The sequence below is a fragment of the Podarcis gaigeae genome (genome assembly GCF_964106915.1).
Source record: "Podarcis gaigeae genome assembly, chromosome: 3".
NCBI lineage: Eukaryota > Metazoa > Chordata > Lepidosauria > Squamata > Lacertidae > Podarcis > Podarcis gaigeae.
This window is the reverse complement of record NC_139680.1, coordinates 36767145-36782853: the sequence shown is the minus strand read 5'-3', so window position 1 is coordinate 36782853 and position 15709 is coordinate 36767145. Positions and strand designations below refer to the sequence as shown.

The window sequence follows — 15709 nt, the reverse complement described above, 5'->3', positions numbered from 1 at the left end:
ATCCACAGAAACACACAGTTCATCATTGCAGGAAAAGATAAAGTGGAAATTCATGCAGAGGTACAGTACACAAATGAAGAGATTGGTGGAAAATAAAGAAATTTAGAAAGACAAGCCAAGTAGGATATAGGGAAATGTTTAGGGATTCTACATGGTTATACAATGATAATGTATTACTTACTGAGAGTCTCTGATAAGAGGTGCATTCCCCAACTTAAAACAAGGCTTTCCAACTCCACATGAAGTCTGCCTCAAAGAAAAGCTTTGGGTTAAATCAAAACCTGAAAAATATGATAGAGTGGAATCATTTATTGTTCATTTAATGCAATTTAACAAGGCTGGAGAAAATTATCGATTTGTGCCATAAGCTTGTCTGTTTTGCTAGACTAACAACTGACAGGCTATTTCAAATCCCACGGTTTTGGTCACAGAAATGTCCAGATCTCATTTTCTCTGTAGAAGGAATATTAGCGTGAAATTCCCCTAGCACTTGACTTGGCAACCTCTGAGGAATTCACTTGCTGTTTCCTTTTGCCATCTGAATGAATGAAAATAAAAGTGCTGCTTGTCAGAAATGAATGCTAACTCCGTGCTAATTATAACAACCATGAATGGAAAAATAAAATATGAATGTAAATGACTTAGCTAGGACTCTCAAAAATAAAATGTTTTCCTTTAATGAAAACATATTTCTAAGAATTAAATGCACTCTTTGCTGTGTTCTTACATAATTTAGGACATACTCATCTATTTATTTATTTTTGCTTAAGGAAAACTCACCTGAAACATCAAGGTTTTCTTGGTAGCTAAATTGATGGCCTTCTGTTTTCAATACTGGGCATGCAGTAGCTATAAAAAAATATAAAATGTCCTAAAGCTTTATAAAAAATATACAGACTGTAGCATTTTTCACTACAATAAAAGTAATATTAGCATTGTAAAAAATAACACGATGTTTAAATGCAAAACTGCTGTTGTTTATTTATATAGAGTGCCATTAATGAGCCTGACACTAGGAAAGCACTAGGGTCCATTTCGGAAGAAGCAGGCTCACTCAGAGATGAATAATTTGGGTGTCTGTTGTGCAATTATTAATACATGTTCACAGGGTTTAATTATATTAATCTTTGCTACCTCTGAGACTTTAGCAAGTAGTGGAAGAAAGACTGAGACATGCATAGTACTGCACAGGTGGAACAGAATTTATTTATTTTATGGGTTGTCCCTTCTTCAGATGCTTCTTCTGTTATAAAAATTGGCTTATGTTTTGTCCTTGGCATATCTCTTCATGGATTTTAACAGCTTTTGTGCATGTGTTTGTGTATACAGATATATAGTTTTGTTTGTTTTTTATTCAAGGCGTATGAGGCTGCATTATACCTTTACATCACATTACTTGTGATGAACTGAACAAGGATTATTCCAAAATGTGTCAGGCATAAAATAATTTATTAAAATATTTGGATTTCCTTCCCCTCTCCCCCACTCCTACCATACACTTTATGGAGTAACAAGAAAACAACAGATCATCTTGTATACCACTGACACAATTAAATCTGCAAAACAGGGGAAATGAATTTAGTATCAGCACCATGGAAGGAAAATTGATATACATTTTCAATAAGCTAAAAAGAAAAAAAGAAAGCCTCTACAATAGTATTCCTGTTCGGGGCTTAAACCAATCTGGATCAAGAGCCTTGTGCTAGTCACGGGGTTCACAGGAGGAATGTTTCTGTAGTAAAGTGAAGAAGCGTATCTTTAGATTTCCCATTCTCCTTGCTGTGCTAGACAGTGCTACAGGAATCAGTTTGGTGATTGGCTGTCAGCCGCAAACTTCAGCACTTTATTGCTAAATAGCAGACTTGAGTGGTTTGGGGTGAGAAAGGGAAACTACAAGTAACTCGCAACTTTTGTGCATTTAACTTGTGCTCATTTACCTTACGCAAATGGCAAAAAATAAAATAAAAGGGGAAATAGGGTAGGGTGGGCATCCAGCAGGGAAAAAAACCTTTGGCAATTCCATCCACTATTGTTCTGATTATATGTGATTTTGACTTTATGCACTATCCCCAGAACGCAACCCCTAAGTAAGTGGAGAGTTGCCTATATACTCAATCTTTTAATTAAATGATGCAATCTAAAGTGTGTTCCTAACACAATACAATGTTGACTTGTAATGTCATTCAGTAAGACAAAGCACAAACATGGCCATGAAATAGCAAGCAATTCAATTACAGTGGAGGATTAAGTACAGGCTTTAGCTATCTCACTGAAATAAAAAGGAGCGAAAAACTGTTGAAATCTGAGTTAACATCAAAAAATATTTAGTATTAATTTTAAATTGTGTTCTCCCCTTAAAAATATAGTAAAGCATTTGATCACATATTTTTGTGCATTTGTTTGTACTTGTATGGACTATGTTTGGAATATGCAATAAATGTTTAAGTGATAATGAAGTAAGAATAAAAGCAGGTAAGTGGATCACAGGAGAAATAGCCAAACATCATTTACTGTGAAGACAACGACTGTCATAATGTTGTGTTAATATTTAACATTGCTTTTGGAGAAAACATTAAATAATATAATAAAGGTTCATAACAAAAACTACCTCGTTAAGTTATTTTACAACAGGGGTTGTTTCAAATATGCTAACACTCCCCTATAACAGCGTTCCAACCTATGATTTGAATTCAGTTTGAAACAACTTACCGGTATTTTAAAATAAGCAAAGTGTTACAACATATAATGCTAATTCATGATTTGAAATCACTTTGTTTAATGATTAGCCTAACAAAACAGGCTACATTAAATTAACTTTTGAGGATTTAATGATCAGCATTCTAGGTAAAGGTAAAGGGACCCCTGACCGTTAGGTACAGTCGTGGAGGACTCTGGGGTTGCGGGTGCTCATCTCGCTTTACTGTCCGAGGGAGCCGGCCTACAGCTTCCGGGTCATGTGGCCAGCATGACTAAGCCGCTTCTGGCGAACCAGAGCAGCGCACGGAAACGCTGTTTACCTTCCCACCGGAGCGGTACCTATTTATCTTCTTGTACTTTGACATGCTTTTGAACTGCTAGATTGGCAGGAGCAGGGACCGAGCAACGGGAGCTCACCCAGTCGCGGGGATTCAAACTGCCGACCTTCTGATCGGCAAGCCCTAGGCTCTGTGGTTTAACCCACAGTGCCACCCGCATGCCTATTCTAGAATAGTATTCTACTATTATATAAAAACAAGTCCTCAACATGTCAGTCTTCAAAGACCTTAACCCATATATACATGAATCACAAAATCCAGGCTGGGGGCACTGATCCTACCCAGGCCTTTTAAGATATCAGACTGCAATCCTATGCATGATCAATGGCCTTTCTTCCAAGTAAATATGCAGTCAGTTTCCCCTGCCTATTCACTTTCATAGTACTAATTCACACTTCTTATTTTGCAGCCACATGACAGCACATTCCCCCCACCAACAGTTGAGTCACACACATGCAATTTTGATGTAAGAGCCAGGATCTCAGTGGCTGTGATTTGCAATTCTACAATGACATTACCACAGCAGCATGGTTTTGGCTCTCACTCATAACATTGCTGTCACATGTTGCTATGAGAGAGAGAAAAGTTGCTGAAGGTAATATATTAGTCAATGCTTAAGAGGCATTATATATTAATTCTATAGATATTTCTATAGATATTTCCATGTCTAGTCTGTGCACAGACTGACACTTACTAGCTGACATTACACACACAACAATTTTCAGCATCAAAATATTGCTTGAAGGAGCGGCCACCTGAGAACCATTTGAGTCAACGGCTGGCCTGCTAATTTAGCGCAGATGGAATCTGTATTGAATTTAAAATGTGAAGCCCCTACGAAAGAGTGCCAAAATAATATTAGCAGGGACTTTCCAAAGTGTCACAAGGTGCAAAGGGATGAGGTATAGCATAGCAGAATGTGATTAATGAATTCCAAAACCAAGAGAGGAAAATTTACATTGAAAATGGCAAGTATTCCAGATGTTTCCACATTCTGGAGGTAACCAGAAATTAAACATCTAGAAGAGATCGCCTTTCCTGTTTTAAATTTGGGCTTCCCCCCCAAAAATGCTGGAGGTTTTTATGGGGGGGGGGAGAAGAAGAAGAGGGAGTCCTATTGGACAACACCGGATGTCACTTTCTGTTATCAGGAAATTTTGGCTGTTTTTTTATTTTATTCTTTAATGTTGGTTTAATTATTATGTTGTGAGTTCAGGGGTGCCCCCACTAAATTCCTGGGTGCAGTAGGAGTTAGAATTTAAGCAACGCTTGGAGTTGTAAACCTGGGGGCCAGACATGTGATTTAGCAAGTGTTAAAATATAAGATAGGCCAGCATAGCAAGTTCAGGAAATCGCCTGGGAGAAGAGCCATTGAGGAAAGCAAAAGGAAATGATGGCCTATGAAGAAAAGCCAAGGACTCCTTGGCATATGGCTCTTGGGAGGGGCCCTTCCCCCAGCTCTGGGATAGTTAGCAGAGAGGAGAATTTTTTTAGGACTGCAGTTGGGGATGATGTGGGCTAGAGGGAAATGTTCCAATCTGTAGGTGTCAGCAACGGGGGAGGACAGCATGCTTGTTTCTTCTTTGGAATCCGAGGCAGCAGATATGGCAGAAACAGGAACCTCCAGGGATGTCAATGCTGAAAGTGCCTCAATTGTAGGCTCGGGTTATATATTTGTGTAAATAAACCATATATAATAAAGACACCACAGTCTCCACTGTGCCTCATTTCCAAAGGGAACACAAATCCCAGGTGAGCACCTAGTCTCCCTGCAATCTCACACTGCTCTGAGATTGGGGTGGCATGTAACAATATCATATTATAATGCTGTTTTCTATAAGCCACCTAGGAATTTTTACTGATGGGCAACCTTATATATTTATTAGATTTATATTGCAAATAGAATTTATATTAGTAAATAAAATGTTCATTAATCATGGGCTAATTTAATGCAGCCATTTCCAAGGGAATGGGGGAAACACTGAAGCAAACATTGATCAATAGCTCTGCTCATGTGTTTACTTATATGAAGGGGTGTCACAAATTTGAAGAAGCCGTGATGTCATCAAGGTTCCAGGTTCTGGGAAAGACTACATACATAGTCTTTCAGATGCATAAATAATTTTATTTGCATGGCACCATTCAATAGTTAAAACCAGTGCTTTTTAAAGAAAGATGGGTGCTGGTACTCTTATAAAGTACATGCAACGCTTTTAACATTTGGGGAAAATAAATAAAATATTACTCAGCCAAATTAAACAGTTGTCACCTAAATCATAATCAGATCTTCAGTACACAATGAATTAATATCAGAAACAGCAGCAACAACCCCCCAACGAAACCCCCTAAACAATATCCCATCCCAAGAACCTAAGGAATGGATGGCAGAACAAGGAACGATGTGTATCACTGGAGCCAGAAGCATGGTTCCAGAGCTCTTTTAATCACATGATGCCACTTCACATGAGTAGCACATGAAGGAAGCTATTGTTGAAGAATTATCCAATGACATTAGCATCCTCTTCTTTTTTATCTATGGAGTAGCCCACATTTAGAAACAAAAGTAAGGCCATGTCAGATTGTATCCTAGCTATTTTGAGATACTTAGCTTGTTTTGCATGCGGGTGTGTCAAAATTCCACAGAGAAGGTATATAATGAGCAGAAATCACGACATTGTTTAAGTTGAACTGAATCTTTTCAACATGCTCCCATGTTTCCATGGCCATCCTCTGCTCTGTTCATTGTGCAAGAAGCTCTCTGCTTCCACTTATTAAGATTCCCTCCATACACTCTGTAAATGTTCTCTAAAGCCTGACACTGTGTTCATATAAATATGCTTTCATCCTTGAGCTCATCGTTTAAAAAAATGAACTCTAAATGAAAGAAAGATGATGCTACTGTCACTTGTTGTGCCCAAGTATCAGCCCATCTACTGTGAAATACTCTTTTGTCTAAGCCTCTCCCGGCATCTTGCTTGTCTCCCATTCTACTCTCTAGAAGGCGTGATAGCCTCATTCCGACTTTTGAGCACGCCAGGTTCTGTTCTGTCTCCACTATTTCTCTCCCTCCTAAAGCCCTTCATCTAACCTCATCAAAGCTATTCTCCCAGTACCATGGAGAGGACTAGATCAGGTGACCAGGGCTACAACATAGCTGCTTAGTGCATCCCACCAGTAACCATGTGAGGGAGGCAGTCAACCATGTGGTTGTGCCTCTAGCCACATAGTTGTTATTATAGCCCTAATAATTATTATACCTCAATGAATATTAAACAACAACAATGAAATGGAGGAGTTACAATAAGCTTGAGGCTACAGAATATGGCCTTTCAATTCCGTTGCAGAACCTGACCTTTATTTGAAAGTCTCTGATGAACTGGGCTTAGAATAGAACCACAAAGCAACAAAAGTGTGGACCACACACTGTATGTTCCACAACACTTAAGCAATAGAGCTTTGGTCTATTGCAAGACCCTGGCACGTTAACATTAAATTATACACACTTCACTGAGCAATTTTCAGAGGAAGAATTTTTTTTGGGGGGGGGGTATTTTTTGTTATTGAATCATCACTGCCTTTTTCAACTTATTTTTTATTCTGCATCCCATACATAACTGTAGCCAACATTTTTTTTTAAATAACATGGTAGAATGCAAGGAGTTCTTAAAAGCTGGTAAGTGCTCCTTTTTTAGTTGTGTTTTAAATATACATAACTTTGAGCTACAACAGTCAAGAGGCCATGAGGGGGGGAAATACTGGGTCCTAGAAAAGACTGTCATTCATGTATCCCTCCCTCCCTCACTTCATTTGCTCCAGTCCTACACTCACCACACAAATATATAATGCAGGGATCACTAAACTGTGTATCTCTTCTCCATAGAGAAAATAGCCAAATGGACAATCTATATCCTGGAATCTGTAAGTGCCAAAAGATAGAGAGGATATGCCCCATTTGCAGCAGGAGGGCTCATTCTCCTTGCCTTTTAAGACCAGGAGAGGAGGGGGGAGAACAACGATCTTAAGACCTCTGTTGGAAAGAGCAATATGGCTGCATTGTCTCTGCTATGCATCCTGACTAACACAAGGACAGTCACACTGTGTGCCTCTACCTGCCGCCACAGACCGTTGCGTTGCACCATTGTGCCAACCAGTGTGGGCGGGAGAAAGCACATATTAAATGCTGGCATTCAATTAAGTTTAGCCTTCCAAGCAAAATATTTAGAACTACCATATCATAGGCTGCACTTTACATCTATGCAAGGCTTTCCTGAATCGTCTGCTGCTAGGCCATAAATAGAGTGTGAGCTGTAAGAACTGAAAGTCCTGGGAACATTAACTTTTACATGACACACAATGTGAGGAGTTCAACTTGTGTACAGTCAGTGTCTGAGTACACTACTGAGTAATTCTGAATGTAAATGCCCAAACGTACATGAATAGTCCCACTGAAGTAACTAGAGGAATTATTCATTGTGCTGCTTTAGGAATAAAAATGAATTGGAATATTAGAAGGAAATTACCTCAGTACGGTTGTGGGAGTTGTGAGATTTCACATGCAACTGAATGCCATATAATAATTAGACAATATTTTTAAATAAAAGAGAGAAGAATTTTCACTCTAAGTGTTACACTTGTCAGGTTTTAGGGGAAACAAAGCATGTGAGGACGACGTTCATTTTACCATTGGGGAAACTAGATTGAAAGGACAGGTTCTTGTACATTTCAGAGTTTTGCAGAAGAGAGAATGTTGTCCTGTCCAGCTTGTCATGCAGGGATGATAAACAGCATTTGCCGGCATTCCTTCTTCCACAGAACTAAAGGAACTTTGCCCTATTTCCAAGTGATTTCTTTTCTCTTTCTCTTTCCCAAACATTTATTCCAGTTACAGATAGGTAGCCGTGTTGGTCTGCCATAGTCAAAACAAAAAAAATTCCTTCCAGTAGCACCTTAAAGACCAACTAAGTTAGTTCTTGGTATGAGCTTTCGTGTGCATGCACACTTCTTCAGATACCTGAAGAAGTGTTGGTCCGTGTTGGTATCTGAAGAAGTGTGCATGCACACGAAAGCTCATATCAAGAACTAACTTAGTTGGTCTTTAAGGTGCTACTGGAAGGAAATGTTCTCTGTTAATCCGTCTTTCTGCTTTTCCTCTTTTAAAAAATCACCCTAAACAACAATGGCAACAAGAGAACGGTAGGGCTGCTACTGGGTTCCAACAAACCAATTAAAAACTGCAAGACGGGAGAACATTTTTGCAAACTCAAGTGGTGTTTGAATCAAAATTCACATGTCTAAAATTCTGACCGGAAGCTAATATATTGCTAATATGCTCTTTGTCAGAAATCTAGGATTCCATAGAGAAGTTACTGAGACCTTCTGAATCTCTATAGTTAGAACTGGAACGCAATCATGGCCTCCCCTAAAGAATTCTGAGAACTGAGAACTTCTAAGAGTACTGAGAGTTATTAGGAAACCCTTCATTACCATTCCCAGCATGCTTAACAAACTACAGCTCCAAGGAAGTGGTATAAGGGTGCTTCAAAGGTATGGTGTGGATGTGACCCTGAATTAGTCCCTTCCATTCACAGCAACGAACCAGCTAAGCATAGCCATCATGACTAACAGCACATGCCCATGGAAGTTTGCTCCAAAGTAAGCCCCACTGTGTTCAATGGCATTTACTTCCAGGTAAGGATGCAAAGGACATCAGCACATACCACTGAAATCAACAGATTTAAGTAAGTTGCACCTACTATCTTCCATTGATTTCAATGGGACGTGCAACCCAATCTTATTTATGCTTACTCGGTAATACATCTCACTTAGTTCAATGGGATGTATTTGGACATAAATGTGCACAGGATTGCAGCCTCAGTCCGTCAAGACTAAGGGCATGCCCACATGTCTGTTTGCCCTATGATTTCTAGGCAAAGGTCTGAGAAGTCTTTCATTTGTCCTGCCAATTTCACCAGGAACATCCACTGTTTTATCACTGAATCAGAACGCACATCAATCGGGTTTTCTGTGGATTGATGCTGCAGGCCAAAAGAAAAACCCCTCGGAAGTGTAGATAGGGCCCATCTGTAGGAAGATTAGGATCGTAGTAGAATGATGCCCATAATAGGAATTTGGAACACACAGCAATAATCACTAAGGATTTTTTTTAAAAAACTGACTTGTGTACAATTAAAATGTATAAATTAGCACTTAAAACTCTTTATGGCCCTGCCAACAGAGAAATCCTATGAATCCAGTGAAAACATAAATGTTTCTAAACAACCTTAATCCCTGAAAAGTCAACGAATAAAACAATAACAAGAAATAACTCATTTTTAGTCTAACACATGGCTGTTGACAGCTCCGTGATCTTCAGTATTGTAACACAACCCTCTCTTTTAGATTTGTTAGATTTTATTTTTAGAAGTAATCACTTCCCTCCAGTAAATGGCTCTTATACCAGCAGTTCTGCACCAGTGAAAACTGAAGGGGAACATTGCTATGAACCAAAAAGCTATCGGCATATGCCCAGGCAGGCTGCTGCAAGCGTAACCAGCATAATCTGCCGCTCTGCAACATCTCTTCTTCTCCCCCAACCCCATCCCCAGCCTTGCCATTTCCTTAATTAATACAATATTAGCTAATTAAATGAAGTCATTCCCCAGGCTCATTCAGGATACTAAGCAGAAAGCAAACCTTACTTCTTCCTTCATAACAGCCCACACATGTAATCTCTCTCTTTTCTTTAGCGTGAGTAATTGCCTTCATATTTCAGTATATGCCACTTTAAAAATCAAGGTTAATTGGGAGCTTTTCTGTGAAGCTCCAAGTGTTCTGAGAATCATTTCAATGCAATTAGACCATTGTGTGCGATGTGTAAGAGTCTCAATCCAAAACAGCCATGGACCCAAGGAGAAACAAACTCAGCAATATAGGATCATCTAAGATTCTAAGGAATGAGGAGGCATCAGGGATGGGACAGAGACATAAGGGGATCCTATGGAAACAGACTCAAAAGGAAATCCAAAGGTGTATAGAGTTCACTTTTCACTGAATAGTGGTGCAAAAAGAGAACTTCAGTAGAATGAGGTGCTTAGAGATTTAGCTCTCCTTTGATATGCCTACTTCAGCAGTTTCTCTTGGCATAAATAACTTTGACTCTTTTCATTATTTTATGCTGAACCAGAAACATTTTGCCTCTCAAACCTCCATCCTCTGCATTTTGGCTCAAAAACTTGTAGATACTTTATGGCCTATGTTACGGTGGACAGCAGAAATGGGGAAGGTGCGGGGTGTCAATATTGTTTTTAGATATTTTTGTTTATGGTGAAGGGTCACTATTCAGCATCAGTGGTGGACTGCTAACGTTCTCTGGTGAATTTTGTCATTCTTCATTTCTGATAGTCATTTCTGATAGTGCTGATCACCTGAGACCCTGAAAAAAAAATAGTCTGTGCATTCAACCATCCAATTAAGGATATATTGCATCCAGAACTTTGTAACTTCAGACCTGAAAAGGGCAAGGGAAGGATATGGTAGGTTCACTGGGTAGTTTGCTTTCCATTTCTCTCAGGAGCTGAGATCAGCGAGTCTTGAGGAGGTTTTGCTGCCTTAAGAGTTTAGGAAAGAGACTGTAATGCAAGGTTTGCTTATCCACAGTTCTTGCTACCCTTCAGCACATTTGTAATCACTTAGCACTTATTATTGGTATTTCAAGATGCTTGGAGGTTCAGCTTAACATTGGACTCCTGCTGGTCTAAGAAAAATAATTCTAAAATATAATTGTTTTAGCATTTCAATAGGATAGCTCATACCTTCCACCTTTTTGTATGGGTTATATGAACAATGTTGCAATCTGTAAATCAATCCCATTTCATTTTTCTATTCAAAAAGTGTTGTTATTTTGTCCACGTGTAAATCAGTAAGATTCTCTCCTACAACATTTGATGTAGATGTCTTAGGACCCAGCTACACTTTTGTTCATCCCGTGATTTAAAGTCATGCGTCAATCTGCAGAAAAGCCGATTGATGCTTGTTCTCATTCAGCAGTAAACAGCAGGTTTTCCTGGAGAAAGCAGCAGAACCAAAAAAAAAAAAAAAAAAAAGCCCCATCGGACCTGTAACTTGAAATCATGGGGCAAGTGTGGATGTGCCCTCTCTGGGGTCATTCTGAATCATCCCACCTGGTGTTGCAGACTGAGCACCAGTGAACTATCAAAATACAAATGCAGTCTATGGCCAGTCCTCAGAAACTGCCAGGTCAACGTTTGATGAAATACAACTAAACCAGCTGTTTCTGCAATTACAAAAACTGATTTAATCCTCAGAAGATGACAGCTATCTTGATGATTTTAAGAGGCAGATGGTCCAAAAGTTTTGTGAGGGCCAAGGTGAGCAGCGGCAGAGAGATGTATAAGTGGAAGGGCAGCAGGTTTATATGTGTTTTTTGGTTTATATGTGTTTTTTGCAAGGAAAAAAATCAAACAGATGGAAGGAAAAAATAGCAACGCAGCAGAAGTTACAAAGTACTGGTGAAAAGTGCTTCTTCTTCACCTTATATAACTTTTCCTAGGAACCTTTTTTTGTGTGTCATAGCACATACAAATTATCAGACAAGCACTGATCTGGAGAAAGGCTAGTGAGGTTCCTAAGCACATTTGCTTCTTTGAAGAACAGGCCCATTCATGTCCTTACATTCACTGATTTAAATTGCCAATCTCATGCACAATTGCATGGAAGAAAATTCCATTAAAAGCAATATGACATTCCCATCTAAGTATCGTCAGGATCATGGTGCAGGACATATAGAACCAAGCAAACCAAACTGCACTCATGACTGTGCTCTGTTTCAAAGCCCAGGGCTGGGTTCTTTTTCAATATGTAACTTAAGAAAATGAGGAAGTATCAGTAGCAGCACAACATAACTGTAAACGATTGCAAGCTCATTCCAAATGTAGACTCCTGTGAGTGGACAGGAAATGGAAATATTGCTGTTAGATACCTTGGGGTGGAAACATCTTTTAATAGAGAAGTTTAATTAAATACTTTCCAGATTAGCTTCCAAAGCTCCATTAACCTTCCATGCATTTCGTTGTACATGCACTTTCCATGTGGTTGTTGTATTATGCAGAGAGTACAACTTTCTACATAGCTGTACCTGCCCTGTTGAACATCTCAAAAAGACTTCTGTGCCTCTATACTTTCCAAACGACTGGACTATTCTCTCAAAAGCAACAATATCACCCTGACAAAGTTTCTGTGCCTAATTAGAAAGGAAGAGGAATAAAGAAATACCTGTTTTATCAGTGACTGCTATAGAATGAGAGACTGGAAGAAGGATGGCCAACCCAAGCCAAATTATGCAAGATCCAATTGCCTTCATCTCCTCTTGAACACATGTGAACAAATGACCAGAAATCTGAAATGAAAACATTCATGATTAAAAACACTCTTATGATTCCACTGCGGTCAAGCAGGTTGCCTTGTGGATGTCCAGCCTAGACATATCCAGATTTAGACACCAGTGCTCAAATTACAAGGGGCCAAAGAAGACTTGACCTTGCTTACCTGCTGTGACAGGTACTGTTTTAAGGTTATGTGGAGCATGATTTGGCTAAAATGTGGGGGAAGTTGGGACTTACAAATTTCATTTAAAGCCCCTCTACTTCTTCCACTGAAAATTGTTAGGCATGCCTGAGTTCATTGAAATCAATGGACTCAGGTTCAGTTTGTTTATTTTATTATTAGTAATTATATGCTGCCTTTCGAGGCAAAACCCTCACAAGGCAGCCTACAAGAAATATAATTAGTTGCGTAAAAGAATAGGATAATTTAGTTTCATGTACATAGCAGAAGTTCTCAGCTGGAGCTATATCTAGACAGGATGGAGGGGTGATGAAATGCTGCTCTGTCTTCCTCTGTGGGTCTCAGGAATTTGCACATGATTTCACCCTTACACTTTAGTTTCATGGGTTAAGGGACAAGTACTTGAGAAACTTCCCCCTATATTTAAAATTAATCATATTTTTTGTGAAGTCTAAACTAAAATCACATCAACGAAGCAACCTTCCTCTCTATACTTATCAAACCCTTTAACTACATTGCTGCCAGTTAATATAAAACCTACATAATTATGAATCATCTAAATATTCCCTTTCTATACTGGTACACACGTACATACACAAAAACAAATGTAGCCACATACACATGAGTTATAAGGGGAAAGAGGCGTATAGACTGTTGAGCCATTAATGTAGTACTATACATACGTACTCACCTGGGGGTAGATCCCATTGACTAAATTGAGTGGGTCTTACTTCCGAACTGAGATGTGTTGTAACATAATTGGTTGGATAATTCCCTGCTACCAGCTAAAAATGGAAACCAGCTGTTTGTGTACTTTCCATGAGCATCCCTGATGACCAATAGCAATTTTTTAACAGACATCCATGACTGTATAATAAATCCTTAGTTCATTATTCTGCCAGGGAAATATAGACAATTTCTAGTTGTTGAGAAGCCCATGTTGAGTATAACTGCTGCTCTGAGGACCCAGTTCTGGTCCTCTCATTAGGCAGGGTAAAGCAGTCACCTCAAGCAGCTGATTTTGGGGTCATAAAAAGATAGAATAATAATAAATTAAGTAACTAACAACTTGCTATCTGCAGAGGCAGAGATGGGGTAGCTGTAGCACTTTCTGCCACATTTGCAAAAATAACTTGACTGGTCTTGGGTACCAAGGTTGGGAAGGAGTGACTTTTGCTTCTCTGCCTCAGGCAGCCAGATGTCTAGGGCCAGCCCTAGAGCCATAGGTTGTACCTCTTTCTATTGTGGTCTTTGAATAATTTCTGTTTCACAGGCGTTTTATTTTTGCCATTTGGGAGCAGAAAATAATTTTATGTTGTGCTGACCAAGGACTGCTAGAAATGTTTTAAAATTTGATATGTATTGACTGCATGTTATTTATGCAGGCTCTCTGTAACTTTGCTTACTGAAATAGCCTGTGATTGATGGTAACACAACTAAGGTGAACTTCGTTTTCAATTTTCCATCCCTGAACTATGCTTCCTCTCACTTCTGCAAAAATCACAAGCAGTTGTGAAGAGAGAGAAGAGTCATCAGTCAAGTACAATGTGTATCATTTATTAGTGTGAAAAAAGCACGCGCGCACACACACAAAGGGTGTTTGCGGGCTAATTTTAGACTTATAAGAAGACAATGAAGAGCACTTCTTAGCTACTTTTTTAGATTGTTGAGTAATAGGTTTTCAGCTATGCTAAGGTCGAATATATTGGTCAAAAGACCACCAAATTATCATGTGTTAGTAATAGCTGATTAGCATTTTTATTTTTGATTATTTTTAGCCTATGATACTTAAAGTGAAACTACATGCACTCACTATGAGCAGGATGAGTGGAGCAGTCACAATCTCATACTGATGTATCATTCCTATATCTAGATTTCTTTTTCTTTTTTCTTTTTCTTTTTCAGCAGCTTTCATGTCTCAGAAAATATGTAAATGAGGGGGAAAGGACAGTTCCATTTTGGACTGCATAAAAGAAGAATTGAATGTATACAACAAAATATTTTTGTCATCTATACACAATCAATCATTTCTTCTAAATAACTTATAATGAAAAGAGAATTCAGACTTTATCAGAATATAGTAAAATGCAAAAAAATAAAAATAAAGAATCCAAATAAGGATGATTATTTATTTACTGTATATGAAAAAGAGTCCGGGTCAAACTATGCAGTAAGTGTAGTATTTTTTTCCACATGAATGTGAAGCATGGAAGACCCCGTCCAGATAAAGACAATAGAATGGGGGAAGAATATACACAGACCTAACCCTTTGCCTCCCCACTATGATACCTATTCCGATTCAGGGTTATGGTGGTCTTTTGCATGGGGGGGACTTCAACTTTCAACTTCAACTTATGGGAATTGCTGACAAGGGTCCCCCAATCTAGGTCAGGATCACAGTGGGGTAGGAGGGTCAAAACCCCATTGCCCTTGTGCTAGAATCCCAATCTAGATCAGGGCCCCTACACTGGCAATCTGTCTTTTTCTTTAAACTGCATTTAATAGTGAAAGAGTTAATGCAGAGGTTTTCACCCTTTTTGAGTCTACGGCTCCCATAACCAACTACGTTCTTTCTGCGGCACGCCCTGTGGAGCTCAGGAGCCCAGTTATGTCACCTCTTGCCTACAGAGCTGGCAGCATCTCGCCCTTTTTCAAACACCTTCCCTTGTGGAGTGTTCCCTCAAACTCCTCTCCCCTTTCCTTGGGAGTCCTCTGGACAGCTGTCGCTGCCATCCTTGATCTCTGAGCTATCCCCCACCCCAAAGAGAGGTGCCTCCCAGAGGCACCATTCGCCTGTGGAGCTTATAGCCAGGGCTGCTACAATAAACAAGAGGACATCAGAGCAGGGAGGGAAGGAAAGAGGGACAGAGGCCAGTGTTGCCCATGGCACCCCTGACCATCCTTCAACCACGGCACACTGGTTGAAAGCCACTGAGTTAATGCATTGTTAGGAGTACGTGGGGAGGGCACAGATCCCCCTAAATTCCTCGATCTAGTAAATGTTAGAATTTATCACTGCTTAAGAGGGTTAAAGAGGGTTAGACTTTAAATTGCTGCACTCAGCTATCCTTGTCCCGTAAACTGCCTGGCAG

General features: G+C 39.4%; 1 protein-coding gene across 8 annotated transcripts in view; it reads right to left on the bottom strand.

Moving 5' to 3' along the window:
* The window catches only part of COL19A1 (collagen type XIX alpha 1 chain), a 191974-nt gene that overhangs the window by 168860 nt on the left and 7405 nt on the right, over positions 1-15709 (bottom strand). For 4 of the 8 annotated variants that reach the window (XM_083730072.1, XM_083730071.1, XM_083730074.1 and 1 more), the window contains exons 1-4: positions 14431-14508; positions 12327-12450; positions 781-849; positions 182-281 (exon numbers count right to left, since the gene is read on the bottom strand). In XM_083730072.1, the coding sequence (XP_083586198.1) occupies positions 182-281; positions 781-849; positions 12327-12450; positions 14431-14478 (341 nt within the window). In that variant the 5' untranslated portion in view covers positions 14479-14508. Of the gene's footprint in view, positions 1-181; positions 282-780; positions 850-12326; positions 12451-14430; positions 14509-15709 lie in introns of those variants that run through there. The other 4 variants (XM_083730078.1, XM_083730075.1, XM_083730076.1 and 1 more) reach the window with 1 other exon arrangement.